The sequence below is a fragment of the Egretta garzetta genome, unplaced genomic scaffold, assembly GCF_000687185.1.
Source record: "Egretta garzetta isolate BGI_Z169 unplaced genomic scaffold, ASM68718v1 scaffold139, whole genome shotgun sequence".
In the NCBI taxonomy this organism is placed as follows: domain Eukaryota; kingdom Metazoa; phylum Chordata; class Aves; order Pelecaniformes; family Ardeidae; genus Egretta; species Egretta garzetta.
In genome coordinates, this window is record NW_009260832.1 from 462,355 (window position 1) to 484,780 (window position 22,426).

At 42.5% G+C, this 22,426-nt stretch overlaps 1 protein-coding gene across 1 annotated transcript in view; it reads right to left on the bottom strand.

Annotated features, from left to right (window-relative positions):
- Positions 1 to 22,426, bottom strand: part of MTHFD1L (methylenetetrahydrofolate dehydrogenase (NADP+ dependent) 1 like) — a 158,033-nt gene that overhangs the window by 127,364 nt on the left and 8,243 nt on the right. The window contains exons 5-11 of the mRNA XM_035902367.1: positions 20,962 to 21,086; positions 19,735 to 19,835; positions 18,721 to 18,845; positions 10,653 to 10,764; positions 5,659 to 5,738; positions 4,854 to 4,951; positions 477 to 650 (exon numbers count right to left, since the gene is read on the bottom strand). Coding sequence (XP_035758260.1) covers positions 477 to 650; positions 4,854 to 4,951; positions 5,659 to 5,738; positions 10,653 to 10,764; positions 18,721 to 18,845; positions 19,735 to 19,835; positions 20,962 to 21,086 — 815 coding nt within the window. The remainder of the gene's footprint in view (positions 1 to 476; positions 651 to 4,853; positions 4,952 to 5,658; positions 5,739 to 10,652; positions 10,765 to 18,720; positions 18,846 to 19,734; positions 19,836 to 20,961; positions 21,087 to 22,426) is intronic.

The window sequence follows — 22,426 nt, forward strand, 5'->3', positions numbered from 1 at the left end:
TGCCTGGAGACATGTCTACATTTCAGAGGAAAAAAAATGGCCTTTTTAACTTTGTAATCTGTTCTTCAATAAAAAAAGTATTTATTGTTAATATCAACCGATTAGCATGTAGCTTCTGTTTATAAAGTTCTGTTTATTAAGCTGGTTTATAAACAGCCAAAATACATCCAAGACTTAAATATCAAGTTAAACACTTAAAATTCTGGTAAAACGGTAAAAAAACCTCTATGCACCAACAGATAACTTTTAAGAAGCTTGGAACAAACTACCTTCTATAAAATATACTTTACTTCAATAATAACAGTTTGGAAAAAAAGTTGTATTACTTCAAAAAATTTCAAAACCTGCTGGCTTTCAGAAGAGAGCAACGTACAGACAAAAATATTCAGGGTTCTTATTTGTGCAGTGTATTAAAAAGATGTAAGCTGCATGTTTGTATCAAAATGGACATTAATGACATTACTGTGCATTCTTACCCAGCAACTAGAACGTATTTTCCATCTGGTTGATCCTTTAACCTTTCCAGCAGGGACAAACGTACTTTGGCTTTGGTTTGGCCATAGATCTCAATTTCATCTGTAAGCAATCCTATCTCCTTGGCAAGTACATCAACAGCTTTTGGACTCTGTGCTCGGGAAATCTCAATATCACTGGAAAAGAAAACAAATAGGAGCCAGGAGATTTCTCTCGGCTTAGGTGGTCGACGACAGAGCACAAAACAACAGCAAATACTCCAACAATGGGGTTATTGTCATCAGTTTTTCAATCCTCTCTCACATTTTATTAACCAAACCTAAATATTCACTAACACCTAATATAACATTGAAAATCACGCGCAGTGTTTGTTAATTGCTACAGTTTCACAGAGTTCTCTCGTTTAATCAGATTCCAAATATTACGTAATGCTTTCATATCAAGCTAGAGACGTGTCTGCTGGATGCTCAGGCATGCCCCACCGGAATGGATGTTTCTGGGTTTGGTTTTCTTCTCCTCCCTCCTGCTATATTTCAGCATGTACGCCTTACTAGAAAGCGCATATGTTCCTTAGCCAACAGTCACACAAACACATCAGCTTAATCCGACGCTTGTGCATCTAGAGCCTTTCTTTCGAGGGCATGGCTATCAAGCCAAGCCTCGCTACCCCCCCATGAGGGCACCGAAGGAAACAAGGCTTTTGAAGAACAACTCATGCACTTCTAAAACACAGCTGAATTGAAAACGGCCACATAGCAGGAGTTTAATGCAGAGGGCTCAGGCCAGAAGCCCGGGCAGCTTATAAACTATTTCCAGTGAGGACTGTCAGTGGCAGCTGAGGCAAGAGAACAAGCATGGGGTAAGCACACGAGGTAGACTGCCTGAGAGGAGGTGGCTGTAGGCTAGGGGACACTACTGTATCTGCAATTCCTGACCTAGACCACCTGGGGTCTTTGGATTTAATACTCCTATATGGATTTTTCTTTTGTGAGCTTGACCTGGTTGCCCCTTATGTCCAGCCCTTAGCAGCTGCAAGCTCCTGCGGCAGTCAAGTCCAGGGCCCAGCACACATGATGTGAGGAGTTGTCTCCTTTGGCTTTGAATTGCTCACATCACCATAAAAGCAAGTTAAAAAATTACCAAGAGATTAATTACTTTCAGCCTAACCAGGCTAAATTCCTTCCTGCAGTTTCAGTTGATTACAATATTTTTTAAGATAGAATCTGGCAATGGCATCAAAGCTAATGTCCTGAACTTTCAAACGGTCTGCGAGACCTCAAATATCCCCAGACGAACACAGAACTACTGCCAGGTCTCAGCTCTATGTGTGGACTTCGGCTGTTCTGCATCCACCAGCAAATGGTCAGTTTGTGCTGACTTAATTGCTTGCAATTCTTTGTGGATATCCTAAACTGGGACTATTATTCAATTCTAATTCCCAAATATCCCACTTTTGCACCCTGCAGCAGCTAAGCAAAACCCAGAAATCATGCATCCCATGACACATAATCCAATACTACAGGAGAAGCAGCTACTCAATCACAGCACTCAATGGTTGGGTTGCAGACCATTTCATTGCAAATACTAACCTGGAATCTGCTGCCTTTCAGACACACTAAGCGCATCCTCTCGCATAGAAGCATATACCTTTGGCTTTCTTACCCATTACTTCAAACACAACTAGCCATAAAAAAAATGTATCAAGAACACAAGGTGGTGTGGCTTACAAACATCACAGGTCACAAACACCCCCCCCCTCAGAGTTCTGGAAGAAACAATGAGGCTTTTCCCACCCTGCAGGTATCACTACTGGTAAAAAATGGAAGAAGCAAAACTAACCAAGCTGTACACTTATAAATAAATTAAAATTAAAAGGTAAAGAATTTCTAGATGAATAAAATTACAAATATTTTCAGAAGTCAAGTGAAATTGACAGTGGATGCTAACAGTTCTCTATTGGTAAAACCATTGCTGGTGTCATTTTCCCATCTGAAATTCACTCAAGAACCTTCAAGCCAACTAGACTTTTAGCAAATTAGAAACCCTTTAATGACAGATTGCATGCTGATACATGCAATAAAGTGTCAAAAGGCATAATTTCACAATGAATTGACATTTATACCTTAATTACTACTGGGGCTAAACAACGCATATGAAATGTTTACATCTAGTCTATTATTTCTGGTACAAGCCTTTTCTAAAATGCAGGAAGTTAAAGGTTTTATTATAACTAGCATTTAGAAGTCTACATTTGTAGCTAGCTCTTTCAATCTGACAATAAACTTTCTATATGGGAAATACCAGAATTATTCAATAAGTTACATTATTCAATATTGCTGGAAATGTGCAACAAGGGTTCTTCTGCATGAACGAGAACTGTTAAACAGAAAGTCCATCAATGACAATGGTAAGTCATAATTTACAAAATACAGGAAAATTTAAAAGATGGAGGAAAGCTCTAAATCTACTCAGCCTGTGTGCTGGAATTTTTTTTTACCGCATATTTGTAAGAAAATCTTCCATTCCATTTCCAATATCTTTGGCAATACTTAAGTTAACACCCAGATCTCACAGAAATCAAAAAGCAGATGTTCCTAGTTTTAGTGCTTAAGCAGCTTTGCCTCATTTTCAATGAAAACTCCATCTGTTTCCACACAACGTGGTGTATTACTGTAAGATTACATTTTATTGTAGGATACTTTCCATCTGATGAGTTATTTTATGTTTAAAAGAAAAAAAGACATAAAGCTCTAGAGTTATCAAATAAACAGAAATCCTATTACTGGCTATATTATACGCCATTATATATTAATTATGTAAATATTTATGTACTAAACACACAATGTCATAGAGAGGGTTGAGAATACTTTTTCTGGCAGTTTTTTCACCATCACATTCGTGACATTGCATGCTTTAACCTACCTTTTAAAAGTATTATTTAAGGATAGATTTTTCAGACTTTAATTCTAGAAATGTTACATGCTGGCCCAGGAAAAGCTCAAGCATTTCTTCCCCCTCGCGCCCCCGGGTACAATAGAAAACTCATTCTTTTGGCATCTCTGTTTTAAATTACAATTGCATCCATTCCCATTAAACTGTTGTCAGAGACAGCGAAAACTGAATCAAAATGCTTAGAAAAGAAAACATGTTGTTACAGCTTTCCAAAAACACAGCAGCGGGATTCTGAATTACAGACTTACAGAGCGGCTGAGGTTGGAAGGAACCTCTGGAGGTCACCTGGTCGGACACCCCGTACTCAGGCAGGGCCACCTAGAGCCAGTGAGTTGCCCAGGCTTTTGAATACCTCCAAGGAGGGAGACTCCACAACCTCCCTGGGCAATCTGTGCCAGCGCTGTGTCATCCTCACAGTAAAAAAGTGTTTTCTGAAGTTCAGAGGAAACCTCCTGTGTTTCAGCTTGTGCCCACTGCCTCTGGCCCCATCACTGGGCACCGCTGGAAAGAGCCTGGCTCCGTTCTCTTTTTACCCTTGTGTTTATACACATTTATAAGATCCTCCCTGAGCCTTCTCTGCTCCAGGCTGAGCAGTCCCAGCTTTCTCAGCCTCTCCTCCTATGCAAGGTGCTCCATTCCCTTTATCATCTGCGTGGCTCAGAAGCACACATACAAATAAGCACGCAAAAATTTCAAAGCTTTCCTATATGGCAGAACCTCGCTTCAAGTCATTGGTTCCTCTCTCCATCTCCCAACACAACCAGCACACAGAAAAGCACTTTAGCACACACCAAAGGGCTCAGGCTGCTCTAAACGTCAGAGATGTCAGCAGCCGTGCCAAGGCAGACCTGAAACCCCTGCAGGCTGGACATGAGCCTTGGGAGGCGAATGACAGAAACCAACTGAAAAGATTCTGGCAATGAGAATAAATACGCTTCCTGCTTTTCACATCTAGACAGGAATTTAAAAGTCTAATGCAGAAGAAAGTACTTCTACTGAGGGAAGAAAACAAATGCAAGATCAAACGCCACTGAAATCACTGGGCCTTAACTAGATCCATAAACACCTTCCTATGTGGGGGTTTAGTGATTAGGAACTTGCTATATTTTGTATTTCTGTTGACATGCCACAACGCTTCACCTCCCTCCCTCAATGGAATATTGCAGCTTTAGGTCTTCGTTAAATAAAGCTTGGCTCCAACGCACATCATAAAAGTAAAAACTGAGAGGAAACAGAAGGACACGGTCACAATGAGGCATACAACAAAAAAGCACAACATGCAGTCCACGTCAGCAGATTAAAAAATAAATTAGACACGGACCAGTGTTAAGTTCATTGTCATGTTTAACACTTGCCTACTCTTTTTTTTTTTTTTTTTAATTAAAAAAACACAAACAAAAACCCAACAAAACCCAAACACTTATTACCTGGGCACTGGGGAGAGGGGCTGCAGTTTCAAGCAGCGGAGGTCCCATTTCCTGTACTGCTGGGACTGGATCCATCGCTCCGTGTTTTTTACCATGTTCTGTTTTTAAACAAGAAAACAGCACACACCAGCTGCATCATAAACGCTGAACACTAATTTCAAATGATCTCACGAGTGTGTTGAAATAGCTTCTATGGCAAAGGCTAAGAAAAAACAAACTTAAAAGTCTTTCCACTTTGTGGTTTTAGGATGAAAGGAAAAACAACCGCTGCACTATTACTGTCCACATTTCAGAAAGGGACAAGACCATTAGCACATAAGTGGCAGAGAAAAGTCGCTAATTAGGCACTTGGAGATTTTATTCTGGTAAAATGGAGAATTACTTTTATTCTCTCACACCTTAAAAATAATGGAAGATATTAATTGTTCACTGACTCATGCTGCTTCACATAAAACAACAAACTTTTGGACCCTCCATCCATCACGCCCCCAAAAACGTGTGCAGACATAATGAATCTTTGCTGTCTGACCAGAATAAGTAACATTCGTCTATTGATCCAAGTGCTTCTGCCAAGCTTTACTGTGATCATCAGAATTACGACATGTTCGGTTTTTAATTTACCTTTCTCTAACTAAATGCAACAGGCATGACTCACCCTGACTAATCGATTACGAGTTGCTATCAAAAGCAAAGGCGGGCAAGATGTGCAGAAGAGCAAAACAAAAATTAAAACCTAAACTGTAGAAGTAATTTCTACAACTTACAGGGAGAGCAACAAATTTACAAAGTTTGAAGTCACACCAACCTGCATGCGCATCGCTATTGCGAGAGAACCAACCGCGTTTCCAGCAGCATGGCTGTTTTGCTGACCATCATTGTGTTTCTCTGTAAAATAGAAGTATTGCACAAATAAATCACAAAGCTTTTGTGAGTGGGAGCGTGTGTATTTGAAGACTACATCCAAACAAAAATTTTCTGAAGGCTGACATGAAATTTAACAATGTCATTGACAAAATTATAGGCGGCTTCCTTAACACTTCAAATGAAATCACCCAGGAGGACGGATATAGTGTGAAAATCAGAGCACGACTGTATGCTCTGAAGCATATTACGCAAACACACATATGCATTTGATGAAGCATACACATACTTGAAAAAGAAAGTAAGGAAACACAGAAATTAATTCCAGGATCCAAATAATTGCTTTGGGACAAAAAAACCTCAAACAAACAACCCAGACAGCTGTGAGGATTTGAAAAGCTACACATATTTTTAAACAGAACACCTGAATGAGCATCGTAAAGACTGTCTTCTGCACATGCCCATTAACAGCAAGAGAGAACAACGAAATGATCACAAAATACTATACACAGGGTTATCATCCAATGGGATTTATAACTTGGAATCAGAATATGAACAAAATTTTTAAGCAGCAAAAGTTCTCTTCTTCAATGTGACATTAAAAGTAGATATCGTGAAGAGTCTACACAACTCGGAGTGACTCCAACTTCAGAGACAGTTGCAATTGTTTCTAGTGGCAATATATCATATAATAATCATACATTAGCTACCCTAACTAAACATATTATTTTGTCATTTGCCTGTAATGCTTCTTTTGGCCGGTTCTTCTGTTGCTGCTTCTTGACTTTTATCTGGACACAGTTTCTCCAAAATTCACATCCTAGTCCCTGTGGGCATATCAAGGCCCTAGTTGCATTCTGAAGGGCGTTGACGTAATTTTAATAAAAAAAAAAAAACCAAAACAACTATATGCCGACAGCTTTAACCTTTCCCCCACAGGGGAACTGAAGTACAAACCCTGACCTGGTCAAGCTCTTGCTTTACTCATCCCATCTGCACCGACCAGAAAACGCTCACAATGCCTCGCACGGTTGCCCCATCCTCTCGACAAGGGTCCCGGAGCTGGCAGGGCACAGAAGCCTCCGGCTGGAGCCAGCACGGTGGGCAGAGGAGCCAGCAGAGCACCCCACCGCGCCGTGCCCAGCTCCAGCCCGCTCCCTCACACCCAGCACCAAGAGAGCAAGAGACCCTCTCCGCAGACACCCTCAGCCTCATTCGGTATGTTTTCCAATCCTTTCTCAAGCTTTCTTGCCAGCAGGCACCTATACATCAGTGACAAAGCCAACCAGGCAGAAGGTGACAGTCCTGTCATAAACCTCTAATTAAGAAAGTGTCTGAAAAGTCCTTCTGCTTGCACTAACATTTGCCATTCAAAAAAAAAAAAAAATCATCTTCTGGAGATGCTCAGTTTTAGACTCAGACAGAGGAGTTTTACTGGAACAGTCTATCACAGTCATAAGTTGACTGTTGTTGCTTTGAGACTGGGCTGGGCGAGCTGCCAAAGAGACAAATGAAGTAGGAAGAATGAAGTTTAAAATCCCCTTTCAGACAGCTGTGCTTTACAGAAACATTCTGACTTTTTATGTTATTTGGCTTAATATGACTTCTTTATCAGGGCAGAGCTAGCATGTGTGTAAATACAGATCAGAATTAGACATTTCCCTTCAATAAACCACTTCTCTTGGGCTGCCTATGCTACACACTCACCCCACAAATGACCAACCAGGCTTTTACAGGGGTGAAGGTGAAGCTGGAGGTGAAAGTCACGCACGCATGAGCTAGCAAGACAATCACGGGATTGCAACAGCTCTCTTAGGATAAATTTTCCAGATGGGAGCCGGAATAGCACTCTCTGCTTTGGATTACGGCCAGAAGATCAGCTGAACTGCAGACACTGTGCTCCCTCCCCTGACTCGCTGGAAGGAAGGCCCATCCGCCCACCTATTCGCACCCGGTTGTGCCGATGGGCGAGAGGTGCTGTTGGGCGCCACCCGTCTGCTTGGGCAGCTTAGAATAGAGAAGAGGTGGGGAAGTGGTTGAATTTCCCAGTCACCTACTTAAAACATATGAGCTTCAGCTTTCAAGTGACCCCAAAGGAGCTGGACATCAAATCACAAATAATTTTGGCATCCTTAAGTTCTGTTCAGAAACTTGATTTTCATTTCTATACATTTATATATAAAGTATTTTCCTGCAAGATGCTACCAGCACTCACTTGATTCCAATTCATTAGTGCAGCAGAATAAGATGTTGCACTGCCAGATACTGTAGGACATTTCAAAATTGCGGTAATTTAAAAATCTTTCATCAGATTAAACAAATACTTGAAAGAATTCTGTCACTTTGGAGCAAGCACTTCTAGCTCGACTCTCCTGGCTTTCATCATTACAGCTGCTCAATTCAGCTGTGCCCTTGCAAATTTTGAGTGCTTTTAAAATATACGAGTGTGTTAGACTACATGTCTACCTATGTAAGACAGAAATCTAGCCATCGTCTAGCAAGAAGCTTTTTCACAGCCATTGTTGCTTTCAGGCTTGGTTTAGCTCCTGTGACCCCACAGATGTTAAGCTGGACATCTCTAAAGCAAGAAAAAAGCCAGAACAATTTCCAAGTACCTCAGCCAGATTTCACTGCACATTGAAAAAGAAGAGTTGGTTCTAAGATTCAGTTATTTCTCCAAGGTCAAAACTGCTCCGTAATATGCTTTTAATAAATATCTTGCAATTAAACTGAGTGCATTCTTCCTGTCAGACACCCGAGTTTCATGTACCTCTCTCGTGAGTCTCGAGGCCAGCATTTTTTAAAGGGGCTAAAATGCATTTCTGCTATACTTTCGGAGTTTCTCCAAGATTCTGACAATCTCAAAAGCATAACCGTAAAGACAGATGGAGATTTGGTAGATAAGCTCTATTTAAATTATCTTGCTAAAAATCTCATGCCGCCTTTCCAAAGAAATGCTGTACTTAGCACAGCCCACTGCTACAACTTGAAAAATGGAAAGAAATGGACATGCTTATGCCAAATCTTATGTTCCCTGCCTTAAGAATGAACGTTGCTGTGGTACGTGAACACCACTCAAATGTTTTAATGCAGGTTTCCTAACAGCAGTCTTTTAGGGAAGGGAAACATGAATATTATCCATATAAGACAGATAAGGTATGAAGATACTGAAATCTCAAAACATGGCATGCAGTTACACTGCATAACTTTTAGGTCTCTGAAGACCCATACTCCCTCTGCAATGGAAGAACTGGGTAGCTGAAAGTGGGATTTGCACCAGGCCGCGCACAGAGCTGGGGCAGTTCAGTCATTAGTGGTGCCCACTCAGACAGTGAGGACCGGCTTACCCCCATCCCGCCGTCAGAGACCTGCACCCCTACGCCAGGTCCGACATCTAAGAAGTTTCTGCTGAGAAGGATTAAAATGAGGAAGGGCCGCTCCTTTTCAGTTATTTATCTATTTATAGGTGCTACTGCTGTACCACCATTCCCTCTCTTCTCTGCCCCTTTCCCTTTCTCCCCCATTTCTCCTTCATATAAGAGTATGTTATACTACTAGGTTGGGTACCTGCTGCAGACACCTATGCTCCAAGCCCTGCCCCACAGATACTTAACAATTGTGTCCAAAAACCCCTATGCAATATCAGTGGGTGTTAAAAGATGCCAGGAGTTTCCTCATCAGTCGGCTAGGAAAAAGAAAACATGAATTATTTTTGGACAACTTGTGCAGCATCAGCAAGGGATAAGGCTCGGAACCCACCCCCGAGATCTGCATTAGGATTGGAGTGCTGCTCTGGGAGGTGGAAGACAAATACCCAAATGCCTTCAGACAACTGACTGAGTAATAACCCAGATCTCCCACACCTGCAGCGTGTGTTCAAGTCAAGAGGACATCATGAAAGACAAAGAAAGGAGTCTCTTGCTAAGGCCGTGCTTTGCATGGGAACAGCAGCTGCTTTATTATGAGCCCAAACTTGCACTAGCTCTGCACAGAGCGTCTGCTAATTTTGTCCTTAGGGAGTATCCCTAGTTTAAGACCCATACAATTAGTTTTCCTTGGCCTCATGCCCATTTCCCCAGTTTTGTTTCAATAGATGTCAATAAGCACACTTGTGATAGATTTAGAAACACGCATTAACCAATCACACTACCCATGCAGCTCCTTATTTTCCTGTTCATTCACAGCACAGCCCCATTGAACACCGAACAGCCAAATTCATACATATATGAAAAATCTAGAAAATATCTTTTTTCACAGGACTTTAAGGAATTTTACAGGAAATGCAATTCTAGCAGTAGAATAGAGTAACTTCTGGGAAGCTTTCTTAGTTTTATTCCTAATAAAATTCTGTAGCATTTTTCAACTGAGAAATTAATGAACATATACCCCCTCCTCCCCAGCCAGTCAGGGGAGGAGGAGGGAGGGGAATCCAAACTCCTTTTGTAGAAGTAATTACTGTAGGAGATGTTCTGCCTTTTCTGAGCTACACATGGTTTCTCTACTCCCTCCTGCACCATTCTCTGCATACAGCTCCACAGCACTTTGCAGCTGATCATTTTGCCCCTCTTCTCTCTTCCCCACGTTCCAGGTGAGTCCACAGAAGTCACAGGATAACACACTGTACAAAACAGCACTAAATAACAGCTGGTCTGATGACCCGAAAGTCTTCCCTCTGAATTCTTTGAATCCATAGCATCATCAATTTAACAGTCCTGGTAGGAAGAATCCGTTCCAGCCTTTCTTCCTTCATCTGACATCTTTTTCCTGTTTATACATCAGAGACACGGCGTATACATCCCCTGTACACAAACACCCACTTTTAAAGGCCCTCTGCCCAAGATGTAGCTTTTAACCACATTGCATTGCCACCAACATGCCACATGCTTATCTCAAAGACTCGCCGGTACACCACTTTCAAGAACTATCAATGCCTCTTACCTGACAGCAAGTCACGAGAATAACTGATAACGGTGGTTCCAGGCTTTATCCAGCTCACAGGAACATCGTCAGGCTTTGTACTGCCAACTACCACCACATCCGCGTGATGAAGCTAGGGACAGCCCAAAACACCCCCCAGAAACAAAACAAGCATTCAATGTTAGAAAAACATTCTTGAATATGCATCTTATAATATTCACTTACACAGCAGTAGTCTTTTGAGCAAAGTATTTGAAGACAACAACAATTCCAAAGTGATGGCTTGATTCTTACCCTACATGAAATTTAAGAACAGCAGCATTTAAAATGAAGTCATGTAAACAAACTGTGAAATCAGGTGAGTGGGGTCAGAGTCAGCACCAATAATATTTAATGGGGATTACATGCTTTCAAAGAAAAAGCCCTATCATTGTCCAAAGATCTGTCCAACAGGATAACTTGGAGACACTTAAGAAAGAGAAGGGTTGAAAGACAGTAAATAGGCAATTATAAAGAGTACAGTCAGATTATCTGACAGTAGAAAACCAGGCCAGTGGATGGGAATGCAAGATGACCTGATCTGCAAACATCAATGCCTTTGAAGAATACCAATTAAAGCATTTTCTTCCTTCTCAGTTCATGTTTGCTAATCAGTGCCTCTGATTTAGTTCAACCTGACAGATGTTGGAACAAAAATGGTTACTACAAAAATTCTTACAGTCAACAACCTCCTCTGAAACAGGGCCCTGTACCGGTTATCGGAATCATCATGAGATAAAGGGGCAGCACCAGAGGCAGATGTATATAGATCCACTACAAAAGCAAAATACGGGCACAGCACTGCCTCAAGCCTGTATGTAAAAATTATTTCAGCGATACGGTGATTTGGGGGATATTTTGAAAAATGTAAATTAATACCAAGTGTCACAAACTCGGTGAGCCTCTCTATGAATTGATTTGTGACTGACAAGCGTTCCAGCTTCTTTTTTGGCCAAAAATGTTCTGATGCAACCCTGCCCAGCACTCCTGCCAAGAAAGAACAGCAACAAATCCTGTCAGGATAGCAGGTTTTTGGCACAGCTGAGCATCCAGGAGGGGAGAAGAGCGTAACTGTGGCGGAAAAGGCAGAAAGCTAAAAAAACTCCATCTTGCCCTCAGAGGACACAAGGATGGCCTAACCCTCCTTAGAGACCCACATGCGGAAACAAAGCCAAAAGTGTGGGAGAAGATTTACTTGCTTGACAAATGACTAATGCAATGAGCTGATTCAGGCTTCAGTCAGAAGCCCTGCAACGCTCCTATGATTGCCTGCAAACCTACAGCCTCCACAGTCATTCAGCCTCATCCAAAGTGCTTACACTCCCACCTCTGGTGCAAATATCAACTTACATGCCACTTCTAGGTGGCCACATAAGGCATAATGCGCTTGACCAGCGTCAGGTCAAATCATACTGAGGAATCTGCAAGCAGATTTGGATAAAAAGATGCTGCAATGACTTCTGTACCAAGAATACCTGATCTAGTTAGCAGTGTCCCTGCTCACTGCAGGGGGGTTGGACTAGATGACCTCTAGGGGTCCCTTCCAACCCAAAACATTCTATGATTCTATGAATACCACGCTGAAGATGCACTTTCCCCTGCAAAAGGGCGCAGCCTCTGCTCTAGGAGTCAACACCATCAACACAGAGAAAAACAGTGACTATTCTCAGTTACATGCATCCAGTCTTTTTTGCAACAAAAATAATGATTCACATTCTAGCAGTTATAATTCATATACTGCAAGTCAGGTATGTCATCCCATGCGAAGCCTCTGGGACAAGGACTGAGAGTTCTGCACACCACTTAGCATCACGAAACTATGAACCAATTGAGAGCTGTACGCAACAAGTAATAATTTTGACAAATGTTCAGCCAACATACTTAGGACAGAATTGATCCAACGTAACTATAATGCCAGAAAAAAACCTGACCTGACTGAATATTCATCTCTATGACTACCCATGATAATGTTAAAAAATGTTCTTAACAGCTGAACACAGTCATTTTTGTAGCCAGCTTTAACACTAGTTCAGATGGCTAATGTTGCACATACCCGTACGTGTCTTGGAAAACGAGCAGAACCTTTTGTTTCATTGCCCTGCCCGACCTCCTCCATGAAAAAAGTTGTATCGCATGGCAGCGAACAGTCACCCTACAGGTTGAAGGCACACTGATCTCAGAGCCTTCCTCACCATGATTTCCTTTTCCTTATTTCAAAAAAAGTAAATGTAAAGGGGGGGGGGGGGAAGACACAGATACAATTGTAACTCTTGCTATAAACAAGTATTTTATGTACAACTATTGAAAAAGATCCTGGAGAGTCAATAAAGAATATATTGCAAACACTTTACAGAATTTTTTTCCCCGTGATGATTTAAAAAAAAATTATATCCAGAAACTTGTTTGACTGGGGGAGCAAGTCCACTGAAAGCAAAACAGCTGTTTACAGAATTTTGAGTGTCCTTGGAAGAGATTTATGTGATCTCCATCAGGGCATTTTGGTTTCACTCACAAGAACTCGTGCCCATGCCTCCCTTGCTTTTTCTCCTCTTGCCATAACCTACTCTTTTCACAGAATCACAGAATGGCAAGGGTTGGAAGGAACCTTGGGAGATCATCTAGTCCAACTCTCCTGCTATTTAAATCACTAAAGCAAGCAGCAAGCCTTGGGAGGCATGTGCAGGCTTATCTCCTACATCAGAAACAAATCACAGACATTAGAAATGGAAAAGACCTACGAAATCATGACAATCAACCTCCTAGGAAATGCACCGCGCGTTCTCCAGAGAGAGGATGCACCTGACAGGAGGCAAATCCTACAGGCAGCTACAGCCAGAAGGTCAAGGAGATGCCCACGAGGGGGAACGTGCGGCCACAGGGCAACCGACTGCCCGGTGCTCCCTGGACAGCAAGGCTGTGTCCCACCAGGCAGAGGAAGGAACGCAGAGCATCATGCCAAACCACCCCTAGTGCACTGGGCAATGGGCTGAAGACAAAGTAAGCTAATACTTGAGTAGTGCCCTGCCTTCTCACCGGGACATTTTTTTTTTCAGTTGGGAAGAACTGTGCCAATAAATAATCTGAAACCTTACCTCATAACAAAATATGACTTTCTCCACCAAGATTTAAGTAGAAGCAGATTAAAAAGCACCTCCCATTCCCAAGACAGAACACCAAATGTTAAAACGACAATACAGACTTTCCAGCCAAGAATTTAACGATAATGGTACAAAGTAGCTGTATATTCCAGATAGCTGAAAACCCATTTTGCCACAAAGCCTACATAAAAATTTCATTTCCCCATAGTTAAAACTGACTGCGAAGAAAACCATTTTTAAATACACGATCAAAGAAAAAAAATTTTAAATTAACATTTGAAATGTAAAAGTCTGCAGTTTCCTGGGTCTGAGGTTGGCCAGCTAAAACTTAAGAGGTGGGATGAGGAATAGGAACCTGATTCAAAGTTTTCTCACTACTCTCCTGATGAAAAAAAAACGTTTTACACACCAGTTTACAGATCAGGTCCCACTTCAATCACAGCAACTCTAATTACTTTCTGAAATCTTGAAAAATTCTTATGTCAATGACTAGTTTCAGGTACTTTTTCCACCCAGGCATGTTCTCCTTACATGGTTTCTTCCAGCTCCATCTCTACCTCAGGAAGTTCAAGGTTTGCAAATTATTGGCAACTCAGCAGGGCAACTTTGCATGGTCTGCTCTGATCCCTCCCCCCCCGGCCATGGTCCTCAGGGATGAGCCACAGCGAGCAGCCACCAGCCCGCTGCTTACCCCTATCTTGCCCAGACTCTGACAGCCCCTTCCCTACCACATCACCCTGAATGCACTCACCCCACACAGTGCATATGAAAATTAGGTCTGCATCTCTACTATGGGCTCAAGCCTACCGCTACGATGCATGCCTTTGGAACTGTTCCTCTTCCTCACAGACTGGGAGATAAATTGCAAATTGCAAGGTACAGATACGATGCACATAAAATGTTGAAGTAGAAATACTTCATCTACAACATCGTCATCAGACACTCTCACACAGCCTCTCTCTCCTCTGCTTTTATGGGATCCGCATACCTGGTCTCATGTTCTCTCACGCTTACTTACCTACTTACGATACAAAATGTACTTTTCTGCCAGTACCAAGACTCTTGGTCTTATCAAGACAGCAAAAACAGGACAGCAAATGACTAAGAGATGTCTCATAGTCTGAAGCTGAAGTGTTGGCTCTAAGGAAAAGCAGACTGGCTAAACGAGGTTCTTATCCAACCTGAAAAGGAACCTCCCATTGACGCATTCCAGCTGAACCACTCCCCTGCTTCTCAACCAGGCTTTTACAACCAAGTGTTCCATTCCTAATAATACCTAGATAGACCGCTTTTCAGTTCCTTTACAATAAAACTGTAGGATAGCATCTTTCATATAACAGGCATAACGTAGTTCACATACAGACTGCATGTAAGATGATGTGCTGAAATCATGACTGACTGAATTTACATGACTGAAACTAAATTCTATAATAACACTAAGTATTATCCGTGTTTTGGGAAGAAAATACTCTGTATTTTTCAATTTTAAGCTATTTGATAACCTCCTTTCAAACTAGAAAGTCTACTTCTAACCTAATAAAGCATTAAGCACATCAGTTCCGTTCTTCATCTGCGATGCTGAATTGACTTTTGAGTAATCCCATTTTTAAATGACAACAAGTGAGATGTTCCTGAAAGTATCTCACTAGGTCATTCTTCAGGCACGCTGTAGTGATTGCACTTTGAAGAGTTATCTACACAAAGCTTAACAGAATGACTACATCTTAGGTGTTTCCACCAAAATGCTCAAGTCTTTCTCTCTTACTTCATAATTTATTTTACATCCAACTCATCAATGCAAAAAGAACAGCATTTCTTCATGGCAACTATGCACAGCTGTGCCAGAACCTTCTGAAATATACTGCTTTCTTTCATTTGTGATTTTATTTGCAAACCCAGGAAGCTCAAAAGTGTTGAAGGACATGGCTCAGCTGTGCCACGATGATTATTTTTATTAACTGAAGTCAAGCAAACCCAAAATGGAACAAAAATAAACATTAATAATCTGTTCACCTTGACAAAATATGAAGTGGGGAGGGAAAAGAACATGCAAAGTGTGTCCATTATTCATGCAGGTCAAAGCAAGGAAATGAAAATGCACCATTATTTATTTTATTCCCTTTTCCTGCCATAGGACAGAAAAGATTTGCTTTAAAAGCAGCACACTAAGTCCACTGGTAGATGGTATTATGCTGTTTGTCAGCAGAGCTACTTCTACATTGTCAGACTTTTCCTACAGTGGACTAAAACATACCTTCCTCTTGATCATTTTAAAAATATTTTTGCAAAAGTGCATGAGTAAAAGAAGCAGTAACAAGTCCATAGCAATGCAAAACCTATTCCAAAAAACTCTACAACCTTAATGTTGTATGTCTCATTTAAATCGATAGAACTTCTAAAGAAAACACTTGTTGTTATGCTATCCTTTAAAAAGAAGAACAAATCAACAGAGCTGGTCACAGGTGATGTGGTACCCGCTTAAGAAAGGCATTACATCATTAAGTTCAGGATTAGTGCTTCAGTGCAAACAGGCCCGGTCAATGGATTAAGACAAATAAGATACACCTACCCTTAAGCTCAATTTTTCCTTTCCTGGTATATATGGCAAAACAAATGCATCCCAGAGAAAAGCTCATACTCTCTGTAAGTTCATCCCTCACTTCATAGGTGAAGTTACTATGCTGCCATAGGCTATACTTCCAAACAACAGCACACGGACCGTTACTGTAGAGCTATCGCGTTCAGAGGAAGGAGAAATAGCGTATAGCCATGTCTCAAGTCAGTGTATTGTGCTGTAAAAACCAAACATGATTTAATTCTTCCAAGTCTTGGAAAAACCTCGACATCGACTAACACATTTTGTTACTTGAAATTCAAATAAAAAACCTCAAGAGCAGAAACCTTGTGAGTCTTTAAACTGTTTTTACTTATCAGCATTTCAAACAAGCACGAGAAAATAAATTGGTATCATCAGCTACAATAATGCTATCTAACATTGTACTTCAAATACAGGCTGCCACAAGGCAGCAGTGCCTCGTTGTCCAGTAGAAAAATCTGTGCTCGGTTTCTGACACTCTGGGTTCTGGGAATATGAAACAGGACAGTCTTTCCTGCATGCATTAGATTTTATCTCAGAGCTAGAGCTAACTATAACAGAGTTACATCCAAGCCAGGCTCAGCAGCACTCTGAGGGTTCCTTGGTGACACGCTGCTCTAGGCTTACAGACGGGGAAGGGTAGGCTTCCTCCAAGCTCTGCTCATTAGTCCTCCAGGCAAAGCAGAAACTCCTTTACTGCCAAAAGTTAAAATGAACTTGGGAAGACTGATGTGCAAAGCCTCAAACTGCCTCCTGCTTTAGGCCTCCTATTCTGTTTCCCATCAGCGACCCGCTGTGAGAGGTAAGCTACAGGGAATGCCAAAAAGCAAAGCATGCTTGTGAGAAAGCATCTGGGTGGAAGGAAACAGCTCGCTCTCCAGCACATCGACAGCACTGCACAAGCAGCCCTGGCCTGCTCCAAACCTTTTGCTGTGAACCAGTGGAAACCCTGGTCACCCCGTGACCCACCCCATCCAGCCCAAAGCAGCCCCCCTAGCACAACCCCAAGCAATGAGAAATAATCGCAGAATGAGACACTGCTCGCATGAAGCTCACAGTGCTCCCATCGCTGAGAGAGGCGCATGGTTCCTAAGTGCTGTCAGTCACTTAAAGCACAGACCTGAGACAAGCTTGACAAAAACATCTGCAGCTGTGAAAACACAGGTTTGCCAGAGAACTTTCTAACTATCACAGCTGCTTAAACTTATTTCCTCCCGGAGGTTTGACACCATCATTTTGCGTTGGCTGCCACCTTGTGGCACGGGCTATCAAATATATCGCAAGAGCTTGTCCCTTCCATCTCATCCCTATGGCGACTCGGAAACAGCCGCTGGAGTAACGTGCATCTCTCCTACAGCTAATAGCTGGGGTCTGTGCCACGGACCGAATTAGGAACCCCTCTGCACAGGCCCAAGGGACAACATGTTCCCAGCTGCATTATTCTATGAAATGTGGGATTAAGGAACAAATGGGGAAGTTTGACCAGAAGTTGTACCGACTTTTAAGTTGTTGCTAAAAGCTCTGCGAAAAGCAACCAGGAAGACCACAAAAAGTAAATCCTTTGAATTAAGGCTCCTGCATTTCTCTGCATCCTTTTACTGTTCTCTTCAAAGACAAGATACTGTGATCCTCCTTGTCCCAAAAGAGGCAGCATTTGCAAGCCTTTAAGACACAAATTAAATGAAAGTAATTTCATACAGATGACCATATCACAGGACAAAAAGAAAGCGGGCATCTCTCTCACACTGAGGGAAAGAAAAAGGGAGACCTACGCATTTGTTTTAAGCTTTACCTGTGAATTCTTTCTCTCACAGCTACCGGTGCAAAATAATGAAGTTATAGCAGCTGCTGCTACATACAGAATCACAGAATCGCCAAGGGTTGGAAGGGACCTCGGGAGATCATCCAGTCCAACCCCCCTGCTAAGGCAGGTTCTCCTAGAGCATGTTACACAGGACATCATCCAGGCGGGCTTTGAATATCTCCAGAGAAGGAGACTCCACAACCCCCCTGGGCAGCCTGTTCCAGGGCTCTGTCACCCTCAAAGTACAGAAGTTTTTCTTCATATTCAACTGAAACCTCTTGTGTCTCAGTTTGTACCCACTGCCCCTTCTGGTAGCGGTTCCCGTTTGCCTGAGCACCATCTCTGGGCAAGCGGGAAGGAGAAGAGAAAAGATCCCAACCCACGCTGGCTACCAGCGAGCTCCAGTGCCGCCCATGACTGAAACGATGAGCCTCCCCCTCAGGAACAGCAGCGAGGGGGAGCAGGGCCAGCAGGGGGCCAGCAGGGATGCCCGGCCAACCAGCGGGGATGCAGGGTGACCCCCAGGCACCGGGCAGGCAGAAGAGCACTCACCGTGGTCTGCAGCTGAGGGGCTTTCCACCGGCAGCTCCAGGTCGCCGCTCCCTCCCGCTGCAGCATGCACTGCAAGGCAGCGCCCACCGCCCCGCCGGCTCCCACCAGCAGCACCGTCTTTCCACCTGGGCGACACAAGGCGAGTCGTTCAGCCACCCTCAGCCGCAGCAGCACTAGCACTGGCCTCCACCGGGCCGCAGAGAGCCGGAGCGCCCACGTGAAATCCCACCCCCGCCCCAGCCTTTACCAGGCCACCAAAGCCCTCGGGAAGCGCCGGCAGAGCGGCTCACGACAGGACGGCGCCGTGTGCCGGCACAACCATGGCAGCCACGGCATCACGGCCGACTCTTTCGGAGCCCACGCAGTAGGACAGACCACAGGCGGCGATTCTCTAATTCTAGTAAATGCATCTGTTCTTCTGGTACGTTACTTGCACAAATACTTCCATTCATGTTTGTTCCCAGGTACATTTGGCCTCCTGCTTACAGTTCTGTGTCAGAAATCCTTGCCTCAGCAATTACGAGTCACTGTAAGATTAGAGACTGCTGCCAAAACGCTGCCTTAAACCAACAGCGTCTTCCAATCTGCCATTTCAGTGCTAGCATTTACACAATACCACCCAACACAAAAGATTTGCTCAGCAGTTACATACAGGCAGACCTGGATTTCTCCAACTGTTCAATCAAAATTGTCAAGCGAAATCCCTACATCATGTTTGTATTTTTGGTTTGGAAGACTCAGATGGCTTCGGTGGCTTCAGTGAGATCAAATCTGCCGATGGCAGGTAATCCCTGCCTAAGCTTCAAAACCTATAGGACTGAAACTCATTTCTGCAAATACCACGTTCAGATCTCACTGAGGTTCCTCACTAGCAGGAGACAAATATATGTTGGGTGGGGAAATGACACAAACCAGAAAACACAACGAGGTGAGATTATATTTGTCTCTCAGGACTAAAACGGAGAAAATCACTTAGGCTAAAATTAATGTACTATTTATGATAGAAGGTCTCACCTAAATCTTCAAGAAGCTCCATCACAGCAGATGCTGTAGGAGGAACTAGACAGTCATAGGCATCGCCACGTACCAAGCGTCCTAGGTTTACGTCGGACAATCTGCAGGGGGAAAATATGGCAATTTAAAAAAACGAAAAGAAAGAGTCTGTGTAACATAAGTCCTCAGTAAAGCCTGTAGCATGGCTAACAGCTAAGCCCAAGAGCAAACATGTCTCACAAAAGCAAATCCTCTGACAGTCCTGTACTGTGACTAACTTGTATCATCCCACATCCCAGTTGGACGAACACTGAGCCCCTCAAGAGAGCCCAGGAAAGGGATCTGCGAGTTAAAAGAAGTAACACGAGCCCACGATACACAGGCACGTTGGGCCGAAACGCCTCAGCAGCTGCAGCAGAACCAGACCAGTGCTGCCGGAGCCACGCTGAGCCGCAGGCTCAGCTCATCCTTCTGGGCTCCGGCTGGCTCGTTGCGAGGAGCTCGGGTACTTCCGTGCTGCACCTTGTCTCTCCTATAGACAAGGACAGTCTGAATTTTCCATTCTCTGTCAATCTTCAGTACTCCAGATAATGGAAAGGTAACTAATTTGCAAGGCTTTCAGATTTTTTTTTCCTGACATGAAAAAAAAAAAAGCAAAGAGGAAAAAAAGGAAAAAATAATAATAAAAATGCGTAACAGTCTGCAGTTGAGAGCAAGATGGCTGCAAGAGCAGCAAAATGGTAACCCAGACACCTAAATTATGTCAATGGTCTCTCCAGAAAGCCATGCAACGCCAGACTGATCGGCAAGTTGTGCCAATGGGTCCAAACTATGACAGCCTACTCTCCCACCACCAGAGAGTGCTGTAAGGAAGTTAAAACCTTCTCTGCATTTTTTCCATCAATCCTGCTTGAGAAAATCTTGGGGTTTGTGTTCGGTACTTTGTGACTACCATTTGTATTACTGAAATACCTTAAGTATCACCAGTAAATCAGAACTGTGGGTTTGATTTCTTTGAAAAGACCTTGTCCTGAATATACAGTACATAAAGATTAAAAAGGTAATAATGATCAAAATGACTTCGGCAAAAAACTTCTCATTGATTCAGCGGCATCTTTTAGCACTGCTCAATCGCACAGCTAGACACATTGGCTGAGGAATCCATTAATGAAAAGCACAGGGGAAAATTGATTTTACAGAGCCATCAGCCTTGCGTTTGCTACTATGATTTCTCAGTGCTTCACTTACCCATCCACATCCTTCTCTGGTTTCACAGCGTTTAATACCTTACTGCTACATAAGCTTTCCGGGAGGTCAAGGGCAAGGCCCTGCACATTAGGATCCTCATTAAGTCTCAAGATTTCATTGACAATCTAGGAAGTTAATAAAAAGCATTAAAGATCAGAACAACAGACAAAAGAAGAACCTAATTAGAAGGGGATACAGACTATATTTTAAAACTACCTTATGGCCTCCTTTGCTTCCCTCACCTATTACAGGAACTTCTAAATGAAAAAGCAATAATCCACTTTCCTTGTTTTACATTTCCATGGCTTACCAAATGAACCCATCCTGACTCTACTCTAAACATTTCGCAAAGCCAACACATACTACATGACATTACGCTGCCAAAAGCATTTTCTTTCACTGTTCCGAACCTCAGCAAAAGCTCAACAACGTAACAGCTTCAGAAGACGCTTTTAGAAATAAGCAGCCTTGGTTACAACATAGTTCAAAATAGGACCAGGTCATGTCCCAACACAGAAGATGGACAAAAAGTTGTAACACTGGAAAAACCAATTATACAAGAGAAAATTCATTTTATTAAACCAGCATATATTATTAGCAATTTTCCTTCTGAAAACACCCTGATCCTAAGAGTTGACAGTCATCTTGTGAAGAGTTGTTATTTTGAAAAGACACTGCAAAAAAGTTTACGAATTTCAAGTACTGAACCAGATGCAAGCTCAAATGTTTTATAACTGGTTGTATTTGACATCCGAAACTGTACTATCTACCCTTGACTGCTTCATCTCTTGAAGTGCAACGCTGATCCACAGTGATATACGCTCTTCTGCTGTGACCATGAAGCATGCAATGGAATAAAACATGCTGGAGTTTCCTCATGTGAGAAATGTCACGCGAACACGTCTTTCCACCATATAAGATCAGCGTGCAATCACCACAAAGCTGTATAATTTAACTGGATTAATATTGACCATTAAATGAATATGTTTGGTTTTGGTTTTCCTTAGCTAATACCATGCCTTCCTAAAATGCTTTTCATGTAAAGTATTCAATATAATTGTGAACTCTATCACCCAAACACTTGATACACAACTGACATTAAGCTAGGGCAGTTTGGAAGGGTTTAGACTGTCTGCAACTCTGAACCAAGAGAACATGCTACGTTCGTGCTAACAAAGATTATATGAGCATGTCACCGGTATGGAAATGCCCCTTTAGTTTGCTGACTTCTGGGACAGAAACAGGCATATATATTAAGACCCTGTGCCATTGGACAGCAACAGGGCCAATATACATTCTAATAGAATGTAAGGATGCGTGCATACACTGGCATATGGATGTGAAAACATCTACATTTTGCTTAAAAAAAATCCCAAGATGTTACAAAATGTTGGGGGCCTACACAACAATTAAAGGAAATGTAGTTAATAAATAGCCTGAATCTAATGAACTTTGAACTACATTC